The 23,013-nt window shown below is 46.6% G+C and overlaps 1 protein-coding gene across 1 annotated transcript in view; it reads right to left on the reverse strand.

The window, feature by feature from the left end:
- The window catches only part of dnt (tyrosine-protein kinase Dnt), a 39,431-nt gene extending 16,712 nt beyond the window's left edge, over nucleotides 1–22,719 (reverse strand). Inside the window, exon 1 of the mRNA XM_014358927.2 lies at nucleotides 21,731–22,719. Coding sequence (XP_014214413.2) covers nucleotides 21,731–21,845 — 115 coding nt within the window. The 5' untranslated portion in view covers nucleotides 21,846–22,719. The remainder of the gene's footprint in view (nucleotides 1–21,730) is intronic.
- Nucleotides 22,720–23,013: the final 294 nt, after the last annotated feature.

Below are 23,013 nucleotides of genomic sequence, written 5' to 3' on the forward strand. Positions count from 1 at the left end.
CTCGCGTAAAACTATCCATGGCGATTTAAAAGCCGTCAGCCATAAATTGTCAATTCCTCGACTATACAGTCCGTCGCGTAAACATCGTTTAATGAACTTGGGGAAAGCCTAGCAATGGTAGTAGTACCTAACAGTAAAATGTGCCTCTCCCCTCAAGCTCTTTTTTTTTCAAGGCGGGTGTACTGTACACGTTGCGCATGGACAGACAGCGCTATATTTAATTTCGCCAGAGAGAAAAGTCGTAACAACCATCACAATGCTCTTGTATACGTCCCTTCTTGGGAGCAACTTTGCAGTCGGACGCGCCCAGTCCAGCCTCCCGTTAAGGAGCCCCAAAAATATTGCATCCTCTCCCGGCAACTTTCAAGGCAGTAAAATGAGGAGAGAGGAAAAAAAAAAAAAAAAAAAAAAAAACACCCAACGACGAGCTCGCCCACGTCTACTATTGTATACCTGATGGAGAGAGAGGGGAAAAAAGGCACCCCCTACATGATACCCGTGTCGGTGGGCTGAGCTCGTGGTCGCACACCCGCATATGTACGCATACACATGACAACGGAAGCAGCTTCCCCCCCCCCCCCACTTGCGTAAAAAGCCGAGGCGTGAAACGGCACCACCTCCCTCGGAAGTGTCCCCCGCTGTCAAAATAAACCATGGAACTCACCTGACGAGCCTATGTCGAAACGCGAGCGAACAAAGAAATCCAGGAAAGTGCTCGCACCTCGAGAATAAGAGGGAACGGGTGGGTCAAAGACGTAAATCGCCCCTTGGGTCCGACGAGTCGCAAGGCGGGATTCGAGGATGTGCCCAACAACTGCACGGATCGGATTACCCGACTCGATTGTTACTTACCGCGTGCCTCGACAGCTGACGGACTCGTCGAACCGCGTAATACACGCGCGTGTACACTTTGTTTCCAGAAATGTATCGTCCCTCTTACCAGGGTTTTTTTTACCCTATATAACTTTGACGGTCGATCGAGTGACACTTGGGAGAATTGATGAATAAATTTCTCGCTCGCCGTACGTAACGTACCAACAGGTTTAACGGCGAAAATCATTAGATCTCGCAGCTCGACTCTGACGAGCAGGGGGCGAATGAAAGTAGAGCTGAGAAGAAAAAGGGACGAGAAACAAGACGACGCGAGCGGGAGAAAAATAATACTGCGCGAATGCGAGCAAAGAGTCCGAGAAAAAGGAGGAGGTGCTGGGCTTCCATGGCCATCGGGGTCTGGGCCAGAAATCCAACACCTCGTTGATGCCGAGGAAGGAGTGAGCGCGCGTGTCGTGTAACGTAACGAGGTGTGTAATGTGTCGTGTGTTTGTGTGCGTCTCTCCGGTGTTTTTTACACCTCATACGTCGAGGGAACGCGCGTGACACAAAAGGGACGACGAATATATATCTGGAAATGAGGCATGGGATAGCTTATATGCGCATAATGGGCCCGTGGCTGTGTGCCCACTGTACACCGGTCCAACATATACTCGCAGGGAGATCCGTGCCTATTGTCAAGGGAGCGTATACGTATACGCCTTAGATTGGATTTTACACGTGTTAACGCCCCGGCACACTGGGAGCTCGATATTCCGCGCCAATTCACTTTCTTTCATCGCGATACACGTCCATTTATAACGTGTACTCGTATGAGCGCGCGTGCTCCTGTCCACGAAATTACTGCTTTGGCGTCAATGGACCCGGTGTATAGGTATACTTGCAAAAGGAGAACAAAACAAATATGTGTGCACCGAAGCTGTCGAAAAAATTTGAGGGACGAGTTTTGCTCTCTTTTATTTGTCTCGTACCCTTTTGCACGCTGCTTCTGTGGGGTTTTTTTTTTTTTTAATTAATTTGAATGAATAGGACTGCGGTAGCACATCGATGATTACAACATATTATAGAAAATCGAGGTCTCTCAAGAAGCTCTAATGTATACTTAGGTAAGTGGAGCTTAGAAAATCGTCTTGCGCTACTGAGTGTCGTATGTGGATATTGCGCTTGATATTGTTCACGTATTGATGGAAAGAGTAATTGAAGCGCATCCAAGTCCGTGGCTCGAAAAAAAGAAAGGAGTAATCTCGAAGCTCTCGCCACCGGATGGCTTGTTCAATCGGCCGTAGGTATGTACATTCTCGGCAAATCGAGCCACCGCAGAAGCATAAAATACACCCAGCTCTTTCCTCCCTCCCCCTTTTTTTCTGAGTAAACATCACCAACCAGCGCTGTTTGAGCTGTTGTTACGACCGACGGGAAATACTGAAACGATACACATAAACGCTTAGACGAGGTGGAGGAGGACGGCGACCACGATTTTCTAGGTGTGTATATATAGTCGAGGAAGGCTAAAACAATATTGTTACTGCACTGGCTTGGCTTGTGTCCGTCATCACTACGTGGGTAAGGTTTGCCCGTTCCACCTGTCAACCGAGGGTTGTTCCACTATACTCACGTGACATCTTAGCCACTCCGATCCCACAAATATTTCATCCACTCGTGATTTATGGGTGTATATACTCGGTGTGATATCAAACGCTCTACCGGACGGTACCACTGTGCAGTGTGCCTATATAAAAACACTTTTGGACCCTCCGGTGAGTTCATCGGATTCGCCTCCACACAAATCTGATACTCGCGCGTGAATCCGACACCGACCGACGCTGTATCAGGCCATTCGATCGACAAGAGGGACCAGTGCCAGAGAGAAAGAGACCAGTGAGCACAAAACTCGCTCAAACACCTATCCATCAAGCGTCCCACATTCGGTACATTTACATACCCAGACGCTCGAATCTCAGACCGCGCACAATAAGAGCATGGGATGAGGAGAGGGGAGTACATTTCACACGCGCGTGACGCGAGTCGTCCCTTCCTCCTCGAGTGGGTGTCGCGCGTACAGTGATTTCCAGTGAACAACCCACCCAATACCACGTACGCGTGCGTCCCTTTGAATTTTCGCAGGAGCGCCCCGGTCCTTGGACAGATGCGACGCTGATTGAGCCGCCGACACATATGGGCCATGCACCCTCCTCCTCCCCGGACGACTTTTTCGCGAGACACGTGCACCCCCTCGCCAAAATGACAACGATGATCCGGGAATTCCGTCGCTTGCGTGCCTCTGTGCCGCGATGATTCTTCCTTCCCCTCCTCTCCGCCCTCGTTCTTCTTCCTTAGCTCGCGATGGATTTATACGCGCGCCGTGCCGCCTCCGTCCCGCTAAACTCGTTTTACACTCCCGACTGATTGGGGAACGAGGCTTTTCTCTCGTTAGCCCCGGCGCGCCTCTTCGAAGCAACCAGCCACGGGGGTGTGCTCCGGCGCGCCAAAGATTTACAGATGCTTCTTCGTCTTGTGTTGTGCACACGTCCTTCCTTTTTTCCCTGAGACATATGTGCACCCGGCCCGGTGTGCGCTTTAATTGGCTTATATCATTCAGCCGACGGTGCACCCCTTTCCCCCTTGGTTTTTTTGTGCCGGCCATGCGAGGCTCAGTTGGTACAGGTTGAATTGTTGACCGAGTTTACTTTGCTTGGTCGTACGTGTTTGTTTGTTTGTTTGTTGTTTTTTTTTTTTTTTCTTCGAAAACGATATGGAAAAAGCACCAAAACGTACACGTTACGATCACGAAGCGAGGAAAAAAAGCTCCTTTCGGGTCTAATATTGCTCACTGTTTGCTTCATGTATATTTATGCACTCGTAAGTGGAATCCGCGTGTGCTGTTTCATCGCTGACGAGGCCTCTTTGTGCAGACTTTGCACTTCCGGCTTTTTTAACCAGATATGTATACAGTAATGTAAGGTTTTACCCATCACGTTACAACGAAGGGAAGCTTTACGATCATTCGTTTTTAAACAAAAAAGTCAACAAAATTACGAACGAATAGCGTTGAATGGTAAAAAAAAAAGTCACCTCGAAAACGGTAATCCTTGACACATCCGTGTACAATAGCATAAACTGGGCGCGGCCAAACTCATCCCCCATAGTTATTTGTGCACGATATAAATCCCCGTCTCACGTTAGAAAGCGACGTTTGCTCGTTTTTGCCGCGTCACAAGACGCCGGACACCTTCTTTTCCACCCACGCATCCGCTCGAGTTACCCCACACCTATATACATACGAGAGCCCGCGAGACATGCGGCTTGCGAGGGTGTTCTCGCACTCGTATACGTATGCGTATGGGTATTTGGTATGGCACACAATAGCCGTTTCTCACCTTCGAACGTAAACAAGTCGCGCATTTGACAATAGAGCCAAGTCTGTGGGTCCACCCGCAGCTCCTTCGTTCGTATACGCTCCCATGCACGTCTCATATATACCCTGGGCGTTGGCAGCGCATTGTACAGGGAAGGGCCCACCTTTTTTTTCTCTCTAGGTGTGGTATACCCCCTGCACGAAGGATCTATACGTATATATAGGTATGCATACACGTTGCACGAACACGAGAATAAGGAAAATATATAATATTGGCGTGGCTTGTACATACGACACCAGGACCAAGCAATGGTCTCTCATTGTGCGTCGCGTCCCATCCCCCTCTATCGCTTTGTGTGCGCTTTACGTGCAGCCATATATACACAGCTGCAGCGTATAGGCAAAAGATTGATGGGGGTCCCCCATTAAGTATATACCATATAACGCGCCGTACACAAGTTTTTGACGATCCGCAAGAGAAACTCGGAGAGTTTGCAAACTCCTCGGGCCTATACATAATACTTTTCACTTTTTATTCTTTCTTGTACTTGTATACATGCGTGTATGAGCTTTTCACCATGTATACAGGTATTTTCTCCCGCTTTTGCAGCTTTTCTTTTCTCGTGCTGTTGTTGGGTTCGCGTCATTGTGAAAAACTTGGCTTTAACCGCGAGAGCCCGCGTTCAAAGAAATACATATTATTCTCATTAATAACACTCCATTGTGGGATCCGGTGGCTGTGTGCGCCTCTTCTCCATGCGCCATCGTACAATGGGAGGATAAAACTGTTTTTTGTCACGCACTCGCCGGGATAATTGGAACGGGCTTTCTTCCAAATGGGCAAGGACCATTTTCATTTTCGAAACCCGTGCCACAGTTCGAAGCTCAAACTGCAAAGGCAGAGGGAACAGGTACATGTGCTATTGATAATCAACACTACGGTCGTAAAACGATTCCCCCATCCCCTCCCTCCTCTACAATGTACGTGTATCTCGATGTCTCCTCTTGTGCTATACAGCCCCCTCGGATCGTTGTGTCGTGGCTGGAAGCCCCGCGGGGAACGAGCTAGAGGAGAGGCCGAAGATCGTCCGTGCCGATTTATCGGTCGGTGTGCGCAGGAACACGCGCCCGCACGGGACCTCGCAGCAGGGATACACCAGGAGAGAGATCTGCCATCTATATGGGCTCTCTCTGTGTGTCCTGTTTCCTCCCTCGGTGGCGCGATCGAATTTTAAACAGTTACGCGGTCCTCTCGCGCGGGTCGGCGCACAATGTGTATATAATATATATACGCCGTCGCCCAGCGGGGCTTTGCCGTCGAGGTCGTCTTCTTTCTCCCTTTTCATTGCCATCCCGTGTTATTGTTGTTCCTACAAGTGGCTCTTGCACCAAGAGGCTTTTCGAAGAGGGAGGAATAGGCCTCTTGCGCTCGTTGGTGAGAAAGATGAGAGCTGCGATCCTGCTCAGGTGGAAATTGGCTCCGAATCGTGGATATTATACACTTGCCGATGCTTGAACGAGATTACCGTTATTGTTGTCGCGTTACTTGGGATGTATAATGGGCTTTTCTCTAACGCACAAACGGTGTGAAAACTCGAGAGGGACGTTCGTTCTCCTCTATAGGTGGAACAGTAGGATATGCTCGATTGAAAATTTTGTGTTTGCCATCGCTGCGGAGATATCAGTGTTGAGAAAAAATATATATTTCATCCATAGCCTCGGAGATGAGAAAAAACTCGCAAACGATCCCTTTGAGCTGAAAGTGAATAATTTCGGAAACGTGAACGTCCCTTTCACGCGTCAATGGAATATATCTTTATCTCCCGAGCGGAGTGTTCTTTCTTATTCCTATGCGTGTCGCCGTCCCCCGCCAGTTGCCATACATTACACCTTGGCATATCTTTTTCTGTGCTTATACCCGTGTGCGGAGGGTACACTAGCATGCGAGAGACTCCTCATGGTCACGCCGATCCCCCGATACGCCTTCCGTTTTCCGTCCCCCCACGAGTGGCGCCTCCGAGTCCGTGCACGTAGACGCGCTTTTCCTCCTTCTCCCCTGGGGCAAATGTATACTCACACATATTCCTGTAAAACGGTAGTTTCCTATTTTTCCCCGCCTTGCTAGACTCCACGTGGTTATGCAATATTATGTATATGCGAGGCACGTGGTGATGATGGTTTTTAAGATGATGAGATTTATTGGTACATTCACGAGATGACAAAAAAATAAAAGAGAGGGAAGAGGGGAGCCGGGGAAAGTATTTTACTGTGCTCTGTGGACAAAAACTTACGGAACAGGAAATGCTCGATAGAGTCATCGTGTTTACGTGGCTACTCACCTGCAACATAAAAGAAGATACGTTTGTTAAGTAAATTATCATGTACATTTGCAATATTATATTCATTAAGTACAACAGATTCATGTCGTACTTGGTTAATTTTTCGATTTTAGTTTTAAGCTAAGGGTAATTAAATATTTAAGTGATGAAACAACGTTGACAAGTGATACATATCGCGTAACTTTATGTAAATAATTTAAAAAAAAGAACTCATTTACACTCTGAGAAGCTTTTTTTCCAACTTTAAAAAAAAAAGTAAAAAGTTTCGAAAGAGCACGTCATTATGCGTCATTACGAAAGTTTGGCAAGACCCATGGACGTCGTATAACGAAAGTTTTTCCGAAATTTTTACGCGGAATACTGAATAATTACAAGGGAGTCCTGTTATACGTTCTTGGCGAAGCTGCATTTACATTGCAAATACACCTTTGTCGTTGAAAATAAAAATAAAAAAAGAATAAAAAAATTGAACAAAGTGAAAAAAGTTGGCAGAATCTGATTATTCATCGTTTTCTCTTGTTGACCCAAGCTATTATGTACCTCTCGCTAATTAGTCCCTCTTACAATGTCAGATAGTGGTAGTAACTTATATATACGTAATAGACACGGAAAAGACGGATGCTTCGTGAGAAAATTCTTAATTATACGGCTTGGGTACAAAAAAGAGCTCCTGAGACTTCAATGCCCCATATAACCGAGTCTTTATTCCAGACGCCACTCGAACTATACTCTTTTTTTCTCACCTCGTTTAACTCTATATACCTATTGACTCGACTGAGGAAATTTTACAACTACTGCTACGTCGCAACGAGCTTAAAATACTTGTTTAATTTTTTAGGGGCATCAGTCCAAAATAACAAATGTATACAAATTACTAGTGATTTGTCTTTAATCAAGTCACACGAAATTACACCCAAAATTAGTCACATCGACTTTTTAAATCCGACAATTATGACCAAGAGGCATCGATCATCATACCCATATCCAGTGGGGCCAGAATCGTTTTCCATATACATACTTAACATCCGAGCCCATGTTCGTTACCATCAAAACTCATCTTCTCGCTCAGTCCCAATAATTATCTCGTCACGACGTGGCACATTTATAAACAACCTCTCAAAGAACACGAAACGTTGCCACTTTACATTCACGAATTTCCTGTCGCGTATACGCGAGCACCCACGTACAAACACAAGGCATCAAAACCATCGGAGCCTCTTGACACTCGGGCTCTCGTATATGTATAAATCTTTCACTCTCAAGCCCACTCGGCTGCGCCAAGAAAACCAGAAGTACGAGAAAGAAAAAAACAACGTATAAGAAAAAGCCTGTACGTAAGGAGACTAGGAGGATACGAGGGGCGAGGCAAGGAGGTGGCGTATATACCCAGGCAGAGGCAACAAATCGAAAGCGGATGACTTCTCGAGAGATGGATAGATAAAGAGAGAGAGAGAGAGGACGAGCCCTTGGCTCTAAACCTGCTGCGCTGGATTTTCTCGCCGACTCACGGCTCGTAAGGGGCTGCTCCGCGTGTGTGTGTATACATGCAAACGCTCTCGAGCAGCCCACCTTCGCTTGCAGCGGGAGGGCCTTGTTTTTCGAGATGATCGTGTGGAATCGAAGTATAAGCGTCTCTGCGCTCGTACGTGTCTGGTTTTGCTGGCGATAAAATCTCTCGACGACTCCGGTTGGAGTGGACGCGATTAAACGAATGATACCAAGTCTGGGACGCATTTTCGATGTGAATGTTGTTGTTTCGTCAGAGTACGACAGTCACTGCTTTTTGATGCCCAGATAATTGTCACGAGCTACACTGACAAATGGACAGAAGCTCCGGATGATGGGAATATTTTTGTGGTTTTTAATTTATGCAAAGGTTTTCCGACAAGTTAACGCAATGTTTACCCATCGTTAAAAACTAAATTTTAAAAAAATCCCTCAACAAATGATACGGCATATTTTGCACTCCGAATCGTTGATCAACTGAGCGTTTTAAACAAGCATGTGAATAATCAATGGAAGCGCAAAGTTATTCATCAAGTGTTGATAAAATCCTCAGGAAGCCATTAATCAACGCTGAGAAAAAGCAGAACCAGTTATCCATATAAATATTATTTATCGAGCCATCGATCGTTTTTGTTTATTTATTCATCCAGTTGTTTGTTCAACTGAGAATTTATTTACACCTCGTAAAAAAATAAAGGTACATCCCGCGAAAACCAAAATCTGCATTGCATAATCGTTCAATCAAGTAGCGCGAGAAGAGTTAAAAAAAAAAAATTTCTCTTCGCCTCGCGCGGGTACACGAGAGAGAGGGCAGATAGGGGATCTCGAGAAACCAAAATCAATCGGAGGGAAAAAGAAAAAAAAAAAAAAAACGCACAAGGCCTTACAAGCTTCGGAGCAGAGAGCGAGAACACGGTGCACGGCTAATTAAAAGAGCGAGGAGAAACACTCGGGCTCCGTCTCTCTGGAAAAAGCCATTAATCAAATCCGGCAACGAGACGACGTCCACGAGGAGGAGAACCCGGACTCCCATATAATTAATAAAAATTTCCCCCCAACAAGAACCAAAGGACCATCATCGTTGTCCTCCTCGTCGAGGAGTTAAACATGCGCTACATAATACACACATAGTCCCACGGGACTACATCGAAGGAGTGTATTACCTGTACCTACCTATATATACACACACCTCAGGTGTCCGCGTATATACGGGTGGACGCTCTCATTGTCTCTATCCGTCTGTCCGGGTCCCCTCGGTCGGATATGCTCGTTAAGATGCTGTCGCTGATGCGTGCGCGCAGGTATACAATGTTATATACATACGCATACCTTGAAAAGGGATTGAGAGATTTTTCGGGCAGATAGCCGGCGCGCGAGCACGAAATGCGTATCAATCGACTCTGTCTCTCTGCTGCGTCTCTCTTTCCTCGGGGGAATAAAAAGGGAGGAGGAGGACGAGGAGACGGATGAGCGATGTCGAATGCAGGGACGACGAGAGCGCGCGGAATGTTGAATAAAAAAAAAAGGAGAAAAAAAAAGAAAGAAAAAAAAAACACATGTTTCCTGGGCCACGTCTAAATTATTCTCGTCTCGTGTCAGCCTGGTCGGGCAATCGATTTTCGAAACGACTGCACGACGGAAGGGAGTATAACGATCGAGGGCCCGTGCCGAGGGGTCGTTCGGAGACGCGAGGACTTTTAACTTCCACGGAAACTGAAAGTTTCCCGGGTCCCTCTGAGTTTTAGGGTCGAAAGTTTTTTTTTTTTTTTTTTTTTGTATTTTTATATTGTTTCACCTGATGATGTGACGGCTGTGACTTACAGGCATGGAGGAGATATATGCTTTTATTGCCAAAATTTCAGAGATTCCAAGGAGGGGAGCACAAAAAAAAAGGGAAGAACAAGAGAGCTTAAGGTATTGGAAAGTGTTTAGGAAAGTGCATCTCTACGAGGCGAGGGATATCAATATAGCTTTTCAACGAAACGAGGGGAGGAACTGTCGAGCTTACGGCCACGGCCATCAATCAAAAAACGAGGAACAAGAAAGAAAGGGAGCCTCGCTAAACTCTGGGGAGAAAGGACCTCTGCTCTCTCTGTTTTCGCCAATGTATATATGTAAGCGCAACGCCCCGGTGGACGCAAAAAGCCGAGTGGGCAGGAGCTGCCATGCACGTATTACGGAAACAATAGTATACCAAAGACAATTGAAGTCGAGTCCCAGATCGTCTGGACTGCAAGCGCTGGCGTATATATAAGGTCTGACGAGACCAAACGGAGACGACGGCAGATATACGTATAATACGCACCAGCCAGTTTCATTACCGGGCACGCGAAAAGCCATATTCGATCGCGGAACCGATCTTATATACCAACATGTGCCGCACATGGGTAATGACACGTTGGACGGCCAAATGAGTTCCGGACCTGCTGTGCGCGCAGCGTACATCTGCCGAGTAGTCAATAACAAACCACCGATTCGCTACTCGCGACAGGAAATTAGATCTAGTGTATAGTTAGTATACGGTCGCAAGAGTGAATTACATTCGCTCGAGGCACGATCGCTTGTGTGGGTATATACGTCTGTATACATGCGCGTAAAAAATAGATCTCACCGTGATTCCCGCGGTTAAAATTACACGCACGGTCTTAATTAACGCGCCATGATCGGTAACTCGGCCACGGGAGCCGGGGGAGTTTTAATTTGCACCGCGGCGAACCCCGTGGCTCGACAGGGAGAGGATTTATTTAAAACGAGCACGCGACCACGTCCACTATATATTATGTGCATGAAAAAGTAAGTAAATACACGCGCGCAAAATGATAAACAACGCAAGCCAAGCGACACTCGCGCTCATAAATTTACGGGGAGGGGGGAGAAAAAAAAGTTACCGATTTCCACCCGAAAGCCCTTTTTTTCCTTGGGACGGGGAGGTGGAGGCGAGAAAACGTTGTTATTACACGGAAACCAACGGGGGGGGGGCCCATTTGAATGTCTCGCGCGCGAAATCTTTCTCCCCTCTTTTATTCAATCTTTCTCTTGGTCTCCCTTCGCTGCAGTTGTCTCGGCGGCGGATGTTCCTTTTCTTAACGAGGAGCGCCGAGCGCGAGATTGATGGAGGCTATACACACTCCGAGTCATGCAAAAGGAGAAAGAACTTGCTTATGCCCTCTCGCGCTCGTCATTTTCTTCTTTTCTCTTTTCCCACTGGCCGCGATAACGCTCATCGAGTCGCTTGATTTATCGCCCTTTCATCGGGTGTAAATTACCTTGTTGGAAACAAAATCTGTTCTCGCGTGCCCTTGCACGTGTGAAGGTTTTATTTTGCAGAAAGTCACTCGGCTCGAGCTTATTGTCCTTCGCGCTATTTGTAGAATTTTGTTCCCTACACCTGGGCTCTTGGCAAATAACTCGCGGTGAATCAATAGTCGTACATTTATGGGAGAAGATGCTGTCGAGGTGGCAGCTCACTTATTTACCAAAGAGAAAGAGAGATGGAGGAGGGAGAGGGAGAAAAAGAATTGCTTTGCATTTTATCTCGAATGAGGTATCAAATTTTGCTGGGAACACAACTTGCCCGCATAATTTATACCGCCGATGGTATCTCGAGGGAGAGAAGTATATATTATATGTGGGTTTGCGTGATTATGAAAAAATTCAATTAAATTAAAAGCAAGATGAGCCACAAAAGCTACACTTTCGTGATTAAAAATTCTCTGTTTACTCTGTATACCATGTTCAGCGATATCGTTAACCCAAAAACCGAAAATAATAATGAGAAAAGCGTAGTATACTTTCGTCCCTCCGGAGACAAAGAGACTCATCCGAGCGCTTCCCACTCCTCGGTCGTACGTGATGAATAAATTCCGACCACAAACGCGACAGGAGCCCACGCGGCATTCAAAATCGCCAGGCGAGAGGTACAAATATTGCAAAAGAGGCGCGAGTCGAATGTAATTGATGACGGCGGGACCCGAGAACCCGACAGATTCGCGCTTCCCGCGTACACAATCCCTCTGATCGATGGATCCACTCGCGCTGGACGCGATCTATCACTTTTCGTTATCGCGCTCTCCCTTTCTCGAAAGTGTGTATCCATATTTTTTTTTTGTCCCTCGCCTCAAGAGTCGAATGATCAGGAATATAATCTACGCTGGTCTAACGCTTGAAAAAAAAAAAAAAAAAAAAAAAAAAAGATGAGAAACGGTTTCGTCGCAGTGATAAATTTCACCTATTCATCATCACGAGTGCCCGTATCCACTGAGCGTTATCTCGCAAAGATGCGAGCGCCCGCCTATATGTATTCGCTCCCAAAAGAGTTGACTCTGCTCGCGCAATCGTATACAGAGGGAGTCGTCGTGAAATGCTAAAACAAACAAAATAAGAGCCACCCAACGCGGCTGGTCTCCACATCCCGGAGGTGGGGGACGAAAAATTAACAGCAGCGAAGCGAGCCTCTAAGAGATCGGGTCAACATCGTCGCGCGATAGGGCCCCCCTGGTTTCTCCGAACGCATAATTAGGATTTCGTGCCAAGAGTCAACATTTGCCTCGAGCTAGTCAAACACACGGCCCTTGTGCGCGCCGTATATATATACAGCTGCGTGTCAAGAATAACGAGTAAAATAAAAAGGCACGATTGTATACATACTCGTGAGTGCAGCGATCAATTTTTATTCCTCGAGAGCTTTCGTATATACTTATACGCAGGTTAGCGCGGCGAATAACAATAAACCATCTCTCAAAGTGACACGGGCGAACACCTATACGCGCAGGGGGAAAGAAATACAAATATTGTATTCATCCGCGGGATATGTTGTATAAGTTACGCGGCTCTAATGCACAACATGTGCGTGTAATCGCGGTCGAGTGCCGTTTTCACGTATGGCTCTCTCCCCTCCTTTTTTTTTTTTTTTCTTCTCCATACTCCTGCTGTGTCCCTCTTCTGTTGGCCTCTTCACCTGCGCTGGTGCATATAATAATACGAGAAGCGTGCGTGGATCGAGGGGGGAAAAAAAAGGGCCCAGGGACGAGAAGGGCCTGACGGTGCGAAATGTGGTCGAGGAGGGCACGGTCCGAAAGGTGTGGAGCACATACTGGTAAAAAGAGAGATGGAGAGAAGGAAGGTGGGCTCCTCGAGGAGTTTTCGGAAAATGATTGTTCGCTGTTCAAAGGGAATATCGCATTATCATGCAGATATGTATATGTACGTTTCTGCTCTTCATTGTACCAGGCAGAGTAAATATTTGTCCCCTCGTCAAAAAATACAAAGTCACGAGTGGACGACGCGGAGTATTGGTACCTCGTGCTCGTTTGGAAATATGGTAATATATTTTTCCTTGGTGCCCCCGCGAGTGATCGAAATTAATTCGGTCCGAGGGAATGGGTGATGTTTTCCCAAGAAAACAGTTCGTGTGTTTCAAGTGCAAAAGTATAACTAAAATAGGAGCCACAGAGATGTGATTATACATGTAGACATAGCCTTACCATTCCGTGATAATATACAGATGGAAAGTACGAGCGAAGCTGTAAGCCGGAGACCGTGGGGCCATTGTTCCCAAAATGTTTGGCTTACTTTTGTGTACGACATTGTATAATATATTACGAGTGCCAGGTGGAGGGGCTACGGGGAATGGCCCTGTTGCAGGCTGTCGCGGACCCACCACTAAAACCCTTGGAGAAACTCGTCAGATCGTCAAGGTTTCGTTAGAAGGGAAAAAGGTGGAAGAGGGATGGCCGGGAAATCCTAGGGGGGGAGGGAATCGGTATTGTGATGTTTTGACACGGACAACCGAGACTGGCAGGTAGTATATCTGCACTGTGCCAAGAGAGACGGAGAGGGATGAGGAGGAAGCAGCGAAAGCGGACCCATGGCGAGAAATTTAATCTCGGCTTTTGCTGATGCCCAGACGAACGGACCCTTGTATATACACGTATATACACCTGAGCTTTTTTTTTTAACCATCCAAATCTCTCTAAGAGCGCGTGGCTGCTGCAGACGATAACTGGTTTCCTCGTGAAGCCGCTCTCTCTCTCTCCATGTATACATATATATATACCTGGGGATATACTTTGGTAGTGCAGCCCTTTTTTGACGATCTACTTTTAAAAGCGCGCTACCATGCAGCAGCTACTACATGCTCCGTTCCCCCTTTACCCTGACGATGGACGGCCTAAAAGCAGTTGCTCGTATACACGAAGAGAGAGAGAGAGAGAGATGTGACCGATAGACCGAGCTGGAAAAGCCTCGAGCGGAAATGGCATTTCCCCCCCCCCTAAGTTTTGTTTTTCCGCAGCTTTTTTCGCTCCACACGACTCTGCAACGTCATATGGACGTTTAATATCACTCGGGGGGGAGTCCCGTGACTTTCATTGCCAGTACCTCCGGGGTACTCATCAAAACTCGACGGCGATAACAATCCGAAGTATAATATATATACTGCAGCAACAGGCTATATAAGTACGCGAGAGAGTATAAAATAGAAAAAGGGTATAGGTGCAGGTGTGCAGTGTATAAGAGTTGTTTGAAAAAAGAAGAAATCTCGTCGCCCACAGAGCTAATTCCTCCTGCAATGGAGAGATGTACTTGTAAAAGTTTGTGGAACACGCGCCAAATCGACCGATGCAGCTGGTGTACGGGGGAGAGGGGACCACCTGGAGCTATACTCCCAACTTCTTGTGCCCATGTAGGCGAGCGTTGGAAATGCCTCGTCGGGAAAAGCCACGATATCCGCGGGGAATTTCCTGCGGCGATGAGCAGCGGGAATCCTACTTTCGTGCCGTTTTTTTTTTTTTTATTTTTTTTTTTTACCGCGAGTGGAAACGATGATCGCGGTAGGGGAGGTCGTTGTGCAGCCTGTACAGAGAGAAAAACACCTACTCGGTGGACACGCATATATATATATACTGGACTCCCCGTGCATCTCGGTTCGAGTTACACCGTGTCTCCCTCCCTCCTCCCACGAAGTGTGGTTGTATGCCAACGTGTTGTGCGAAATGGCTCTGGCACCCTTTTGTGGATTCGCACTTGACTCCCCCGCCAAACGGGTATACTTATATCCCACATGCTTTGGCTCGACTCTTTTGGACTTTTAGAAGCTGCAGTTGCATTTACGCGGGACTACTGTACTTTTTGTGTCTCGTAAGTATATGGGAGAGACGAGGCAGGACTCGGGCGAGTCGCCTATATAGAGTGAATGCGATTGATCATTCAGTTGGCTCGGGTGAAAACCGGCTCGACGTTGTTTTTCATGCGCGTGAATCGTGTCCTCCACCACGCCCAGCTTGACACCGTTTGATTTTTCGAGCACATCGTTAATTTACCGGGAAATTCGCGTTTCCGCAAAAAATAAAGAGCTCTTTCACCTTTATAGATATATAATTATGTGGGGTGCCCCACCAAACACAAAATCCGAGATAAACCAGCCGTGCCGAGCGACTAAAACATCATTTCCCTTTTTGCCGAAAAAAAAAAAAAAAAAAAAAAAAAAACACCGACATCCCTATCTCAACCAAGAAGTGGGATAATATGTATAGGGTGTACAGCTCTCGCTATCGTCGCCTCTCCGACTCTCGTACACGCGAAAAGCCATTCGCGCTCAAATCAGCTCTCTCGCGCAAGATAGGTTTGCCGTGCAGTAACAACAGGAGGAGGAGGAGGAAAAGGAGCACACCGTATCAGGTACATATTATGATATCTATACTCTGCGGAGTAACCTACAAGCCCCGGCCCCCGGCTCACTCTCTTGCTTCTTATCCCGTTGTTCTCTTCCTTCTCCTTGTCTCGCGTTCCTCTTTTTTTTCTCTACCTTCGGAGGCACAGCTCGACTCGCATACATCCTATACCAGCCATAAACATATATACTCACTTGGCTCGTTTCTCGCGCGCGAGACTTCCCAGCCGCGTAGTAAAGAGGAGAAACGAAGGAGGAGGAGGAGGAGGAAAGAAAGGAATATCGGTATATATCGGTGGAGCCGATCTCTTGCTCTTCTCGCATATATATATACATGCACGCTGCGATGCTGGAATAAGAAGAGAGAGAGAGAGAGAAAAGTGACTGTCGATTATTCGGTGTCTAAACAAACTAGAAAGAGACGGAGATGAGCCGGTCCTCTGGGCGATGCTTGTAGGTGTATGCGTGCGTATACAGGGATGAAGAGAGAGACGAAGGAGAGAGAGAGAGCGGACCTGGCCGCGCGCACGCCTCCTTCGTTTAACAAGGACCTCGTTATGCCCGTGTTATATAGCGCGAGCGAGGCGGGTATATTATGCTCATGTATGCGTGAGCGTATGGATGTGGTAAGTGGACCTTGCTCGCGCGCGCTACCTTGCTAAGGTCGTATAATGAGACGCGAATCGGGGGAGGGGAGTAGGGAACTCGTTAACGGGGTTGGAGAAGAGAAGGACTGATTTCCAGAAATTCATTTGGATGATTCTTTGAGTAATTGCCCTTGACTTTTTCTATTATTTTTTTTTTTTTGTAAGCCACCCCCGCTTGTTGCTTGGTTCGTCTAAAATCGCTCGTTTATCTTTTTGTCCCAAAAGCGGGGGAGAGGCTGATGATGATTGTGATGATTTGTTTCGAGTCGTTTGTTTTTCTTCTCATTTTTTTTTTTTTTTCGTTACCTGTTTGGACGGTAAATGATGGAGACTGTTTTACGACTCCTTTTCTCGATTTATGCGTAACTTGAATTATTGGTACTCTAACTTTTTTTTCCCCCAACCATGTAAGGTATAGTATTTGATGCTCCCAAAAGTTTGACATTTATGTCATGAACGAATTCTAGGCGCGGAGCATCGAAAATTGAAAACAAACGTGTACGAGGAGCTGTTAAAAATTTTAAGGAAATAATGCAAAAACGATTTTAAAAATACAACTCAAGTGCTATTTTGATTTTAGTAAAGACTGAAAACGAAAAAAAAAAAGAAACTGTACCATATAGCGTCTAAAACTGTACTACAGTAATCTCCAAATTATTATTTAAAAATCTGAAACATAGTGACGAATAACGTTTGAAAAAAACACGTTTTACTCGTAAAATCCAAATGGTAAAAGTAACGAGATCGCGTTGACTAAGCGTCAAGAGCCGAAAGAAGGTAAATCCGGAATTCTCCGAGTTTGGCTACTCATATAAATATTGTATGTGCCGTAAAAACTTGTACTTTTCAAGTCACGAGCGAAAGGAAAAAAAAAAGGATTTATTTGCAAGGAACGGGACACACCTCATCGGTACCTATACAATAAAACCCAACAATATCGACGGGTGCCCGTAAATAGGGTCGAAACGTATTGAAATTCACGTGGCGTGTAGCTGCAGCTCTCTCTCTCTCGTCACTCATATATCCTTCGTTTCGCCTTCTATACGTGCAAAACACACACGCGTATACCTGCTCGCCTATTATACCATATAGCTGAGCCGTCTTTGGCTCATTTCCATGCAAATTGACGTCGAAAGGCAAACAAAACGCCACACGAGGGTATGAAAAAAAAAAAAAAAAAAAAAATGGACAACGGCCCTCCGTGTATGGGCACCGCCTTCCATATGCGCATGCTGTTGTTGTCGAGGGCTGAGCTGCGGAGCGAGGGGCTCGTTATAACTATAAGCGGCGCATCGATTCGCGACGGCAATTGTTAAGTGCCTCGTCGACGCGTAACGAGATAAGAGGCAAAGCTATGGAAGCTACACCGCGTATATATGTATACGAGATACATGGGATTTACTCTCCTCTTCCCTTTAGCGTTATTGCACGAGTATTCATGTGTACGCGCATACACAACGTGGGCGAAGGAACTTTTCCAATTTCGTTTCATGTATACATATTTTACATCACGTATGCGCGCAATAGTATTATTTTTCTGCCCCGAAATAATGGACCGTCTTTTTTCTCTCCTTACTCCCATAGTTATACCTGTTGTCCTCTCTTTCGTTCACAATGTTGGTATACTTCTCCTCTCCCTATTTGTACGTTTTTTTGTAACTTACGTATAATAATATTTATACCTATACTTGCATTACGTGCATTCATACCAAAGTATTTTCATTTTTTCCTCGATGCCTTTTTCCTCTCGGCTTGCTACAGCTGAAATGACAGCTCTTTTGTTTGCCATTTGTTTTTATCGCATGTGACAAAAATGAGCAGGTCTATTTCTGTGATCATTTGATGCCACATAATATATAACTCGATATATAACATGCATTGAGGAGAAAAAAATTAGTAGCACAAGTGTCAAAATTAAAGTAATTTATTAATGGTATTTTATATCATGGTATGGCACGCACTCGTGGCCATTTTTGTTAGTCAACTCACAGATCTACTACGTAGACGAGTTTGGGTGCAGGACTCGAATTCGGTCATAATATATTGTGTACTGTGTGGTATATCCATATGACCGTTTGGCTATATTATACCATCCGATTCACGCGAAAGAACTATCAAAGAGAAGATTTTTCAGCGAAGGAATGTTTGTGCTTCTAGTACCCTCGCCCGATCCTACCACAAAACCGGTCAGCAAATCATCTCTCCCGACCGTAAATCCTTCCGTCAGAGGAGCCGATGTTGTCTCACCTCGTAATTCATCGCATTTAAATCAAAACACCATTACAACCCTGCTGGGTGTACATCAGCTAGCCGGAAGGTGTATGATGTATTCCTCCTCCACGTCAGATCGAAGGTTTTTCGCGCAATTTACTTTCCCTCCTTTCCACTTTGTTACATCTGTATACCATACATCCCGTGCGCGCTTCTCTTTTGAATCCGCTATAAGCGTTTATAGATGCACGAGTTGTTTGCAGTACTCGGCGTTTTGCTGTTGGTGTACAATATGCAGATGTGCATGTATGCTGTATATATATACATCGATTATACAAAAAAGAGGGGGTCGCGTGTGTACACGCACGTGTACGGTAGACGTGCGGAGAGAAGCCCGAGGATGATGGGGTAGCGTATAAACAACCTCGTCACGAGTAAATTGTAATTAATCGAGTTAAGAGGGTGATTGCTTCCGAAACACGAGTGTATATATATATATATATGCACTCGTGCCGAAGGATAAAAAGGGGGAAACAGAGAGAGAGAGCGCGTTCTTCCTCCTCCTCTTTGGCGACCTCTTTCGCTCCGCACTTATATGCGCCGGGAATTAATTATTCGCGTGTTATGACTCGGCGCTGCAAATTGGAAGCCCATACAGGCGTGTGCACACGGTGAAAGCAAAACGGTCGAAAGCTTGTACAAAAAATTTCCTAAACATTCCGGTCCGTCGTCGGAAAGTTTTCGCCAAATGCCAGCTCTATACTCGTCCATTATCTTCGTATCACGTCATCTCCCTCAGAAAAAAATCAGCTCCATGCGACGAAACATCTGAGACGCCCATCGGACGGCTCGATGGCATCGGAGAAAATTCCTCCCGACAGCTCTTTAAGGAAAAAAAAAAAAGGACAATAATCCCCAGGGTACAGGAGGATAAAAGATGATGTGTCCGGCCTATACGGTGGAGATTTAATTTCCAGCATTGTCGTGTAGGTGCGCGTGGAGGCTTAATCCTCTCGCCTCGGGTTCACCGCGGCCGAGTGTACACAATGTATATTATATATATACACGTGAACCCGCAGTCTAGTCCTTTAATATATGTATAGACGCGAGAGGGAGAAAAACGAACTCTATATACGGTGTACTCGCCCTGGCAAACAACTCGTTCTCTCTCGCGCGGCCGCGTCAGTTTATTTGTTCGATTCGCGAGAGAGACCGGCACCGCGACGCGGACGGCGGAAAGATATGGGTGCTCGAAAAATAAACACGGCAGAAAACCGGACCCCCGGCTTGTACGTACGCCAACACCCACGCTAGTGTATACGTGTATACTCGGGGAGGCTCGTGTGTAAAATGCCCGTTGCTGGCCTGGCGAAACGAGAGTCGTGTGCTGTTAGAGCCGAAGGCGTCGTAAATTACGAGGCTCCTGCTGGGGGAGTAGGCGGCACCCCCTCCCCCGTGGCTTTCGACTCTCGACACTCCGTGATTTTTTCTGCTCGCCTCTAATACTCGACCGGGATAATCGGAATGTGTGTTTTGATTTTTCAACGCGGCTACCGGGACTCTGTGCGCCAAGTTGGCCGTCATGAGGATGATGGACATTTTTGCCCTTTCCGGTGCACGGGATATTGGACCACGTGCTTGATCGACGAGCCGCGTGTGGAAAATCGCGAGTCCGAAGGAATGAAAAAAAAGAGTGTATAGCCGAGGGACGGAAAAGGTAAATTGTTTCCGGCGATCGGTTCCCGTGGCGTAACGAGTCCGAGGAAAGGAGTTATAAGTAAGAGTGTGTTGCGCGCAACGTCTATACCCCGTACGGCCGTTAATTCGAATTCTTCGGCTCGTTTTCATTCGCGCGCCACGCATTTTTATCTCCCACCACCCTTGGCGAGTCCGCATGCCGGGAACACCTCTCATTGTGTGTATACATATACACGGACAAGAGCTTCCCGTGAGTTGTTGCTCAGCGCATTGTGACGCGGGTCTGTTTTGCTGGTGTTTGAGAAAAATAACACCTTGTCGGCTACCGTTTGGCTACTTTTTTTTCCAATTCTCTTTAAGAGAGTCGTCCGAGATCTTGGGCTTCCCCGCCCCACCGTTTCTCTATAGGATGGACTCAGGCTCTTTCTCAGCTGATTTCGGCTTTGGGGAACTCGCTCGCGGGAAAAACCTTTACAACGTCGAGCAATGGACACTTTAATGGACCTGACGGTGCTTACACTATCAGGTTTTACAAACCAATTTAACGAGTTGACGGCGAAGCGTTTTATATACCGGTCATCGGTTACAAATCGAGGGAGAGATCATACTTTTTGTGTCGCTGGTTGCGGGATTCACGCGTCGCGCCACGCTTCGTTAGCGCGAGGTTTTATGTGTAAAGTACATAATACAGACAGGTATATTTGTACATGTGGCTGGAGTACCGTTTGAATTATAAATTAGAGTTATCGGTCCCTCGCGACGGCTTTTCGTCGGGAACGTATTCTTTTTTTTCCCCCCCATCCAAACGTAAACAGTTTCGTCGTACTTTTATCTTTCATTTTCCACGGGAATTTCCATAAAAACACATTCCCATGGCAAAACTGGTCAGACGCGTACTTTTCGGTATAGACGCGAGAGTGCTTGTGGAAACTTTCACGCCTCGGTGATTAATCACGCGGAACGATGAAGATAAGAGATAATATAACGCTGATGTTCATGCAACCGTTTTTTTTACTCCAACTTCAAATATTACCGTAAAATATTTACAAAACACACACATATAACGTTTATCGACAACTATACTATACAGTGAAAAGATGATTTGACGGACGATCGCACCAGCGATTCCTCGTGATCCCTCCCGTCGTTAGTAACGGTAAAAAGCCAGCCAGCGGCGCATTATTCTTGGACGAGAAAAAAAAAAAAAAAGAAAGAAACGAAGCCCCGATGGATCCAAGATAAACAAATCAATCGGTCCAAATCCAGCCGGCCACGCGTGCAAAGTAAATCACCGTACAGTTGGAGAACGAGTGTACAGAAAAAACAATCGCCGCGAAACGATAAAACTCCGTAACTTCAAATAAACAGGACGTTGAAAGCTTTTTGTGTACTCACGCGCATGTTAAATATACGCTCGTGGCATATATATACGGTGTATTCTTATAATAATTCAAGTACACAAGTCGAAACTTACCCATGAGCTTGCGGACCTCCGCTTGGCTGAGGAAGAGGTTGAAGAAGCCGGTTACCGGCTCGGCTAGCAGCAGACACGCGCCCACCGCCAATGCAGCTCCGATCGACAGCCTCATCCTGACGCAGTTTACTCTGTACTTTCCGACAGCAACAACGGCTGATACAAACAAACCCTCTTCGTGTGCTTATTAACGCACGTCTGAATCGAATCGTTTGATTTTGTTATTTTTAAGCGCGAAACACACGCGGATGTTCCATTGTCGAGGGCCTATACGTGCGCGTGTATTGTGCAGCGTGCTTGTGTGTGTATATATGTACCGGGGGCAAAACCAGATGGAGAGGAGGCGAAGGCCGAGAGGAGCCTCAGCGTCTCTCGGCTGCTGTTGTAGATGATGCCTTTTCCCGGGGAGAGCCGCTGCTCCCTCGCATCCTGAACTCCTCTCTCTCTCTCTCCCTTGCTCTTTCTTTTCTTTCTCGGTTTCTCCCTCTCGTGTATTATGTGCCTTCTTCTCCGTCTTCCTCCTTAGCAGGCCGTTCTCTTGCTCCTTCGCCGATACTATATAATATACGTATACGAGCGCACTGTAACCACCTATGTATAGTACTTATTTATACACGAGCACGACACACGGCAACCTCCCGTGCACAGCTGCTCCGTTTAATATGTAAGTTGGTGTACTTGCTGCCGCTACAACAAACGACAGCGGCGAGAGCCAGCACGAGGTTGCCTCGGAGAAAAAATAGAGTGTGCAAATGTGTATATGATAAGTAAGTATATACACCGTGCGGCTTCTTTGACAGTTCAACGACGCGCGATTGTACGTGTATTTTATTCGCCAAGAGTCGGCACTTGTCTGGCAGTGTACACAAGTGTCAGTGACAAGGCGTGGCCGTAAACAATAACAGCAGCTGATCAGAGATCACAAGTCCAAAGTAATTGGACAGCCAAACGCGAGGAGTTTACTCGCGGAAACCCCGATCGGTTATGCCGCGGCCGCCATCGGCGGACTCGTCGCTCGACACTGACCCGCGGACCAAGCGGTGGAGGCACGTATAGCAGCCGCCGCCGCCGTCTGCTGAACACAGTGCGCATGCGCGCCGAGCGCTGCGGTCTGCTCCGAAACTCCGAAATACACGGATCGGAGCCCTTGGCGAACCTGCCCGAGAACACCCGAAGCTCGTCGCGTTCTTTTTTTTACCCTCGTTGCTGCACCGCTGACTGCTTTTTTGTATTCTTCCTTTTTATAGCCACAACGACTCTCTGTGTTTGTGTGTGTGTGTGTG

Source organism: Copidosoma floridanum, unplaced genomic scaffold (assembly GCF_036245765.1).
Source record: "Copidosoma floridanum isolate Cflo_tuat_1 unplaced genomic scaffold, Cflo_Japanese_pri ptg000001l, whole genome shotgun sequence".
Classification (NCBI taxonomy): Eukaryota; Metazoa; Arthropoda; class Insecta; order Hymenoptera; family Encyrtidae; genus Copidosoma; species Copidosoma floridanum.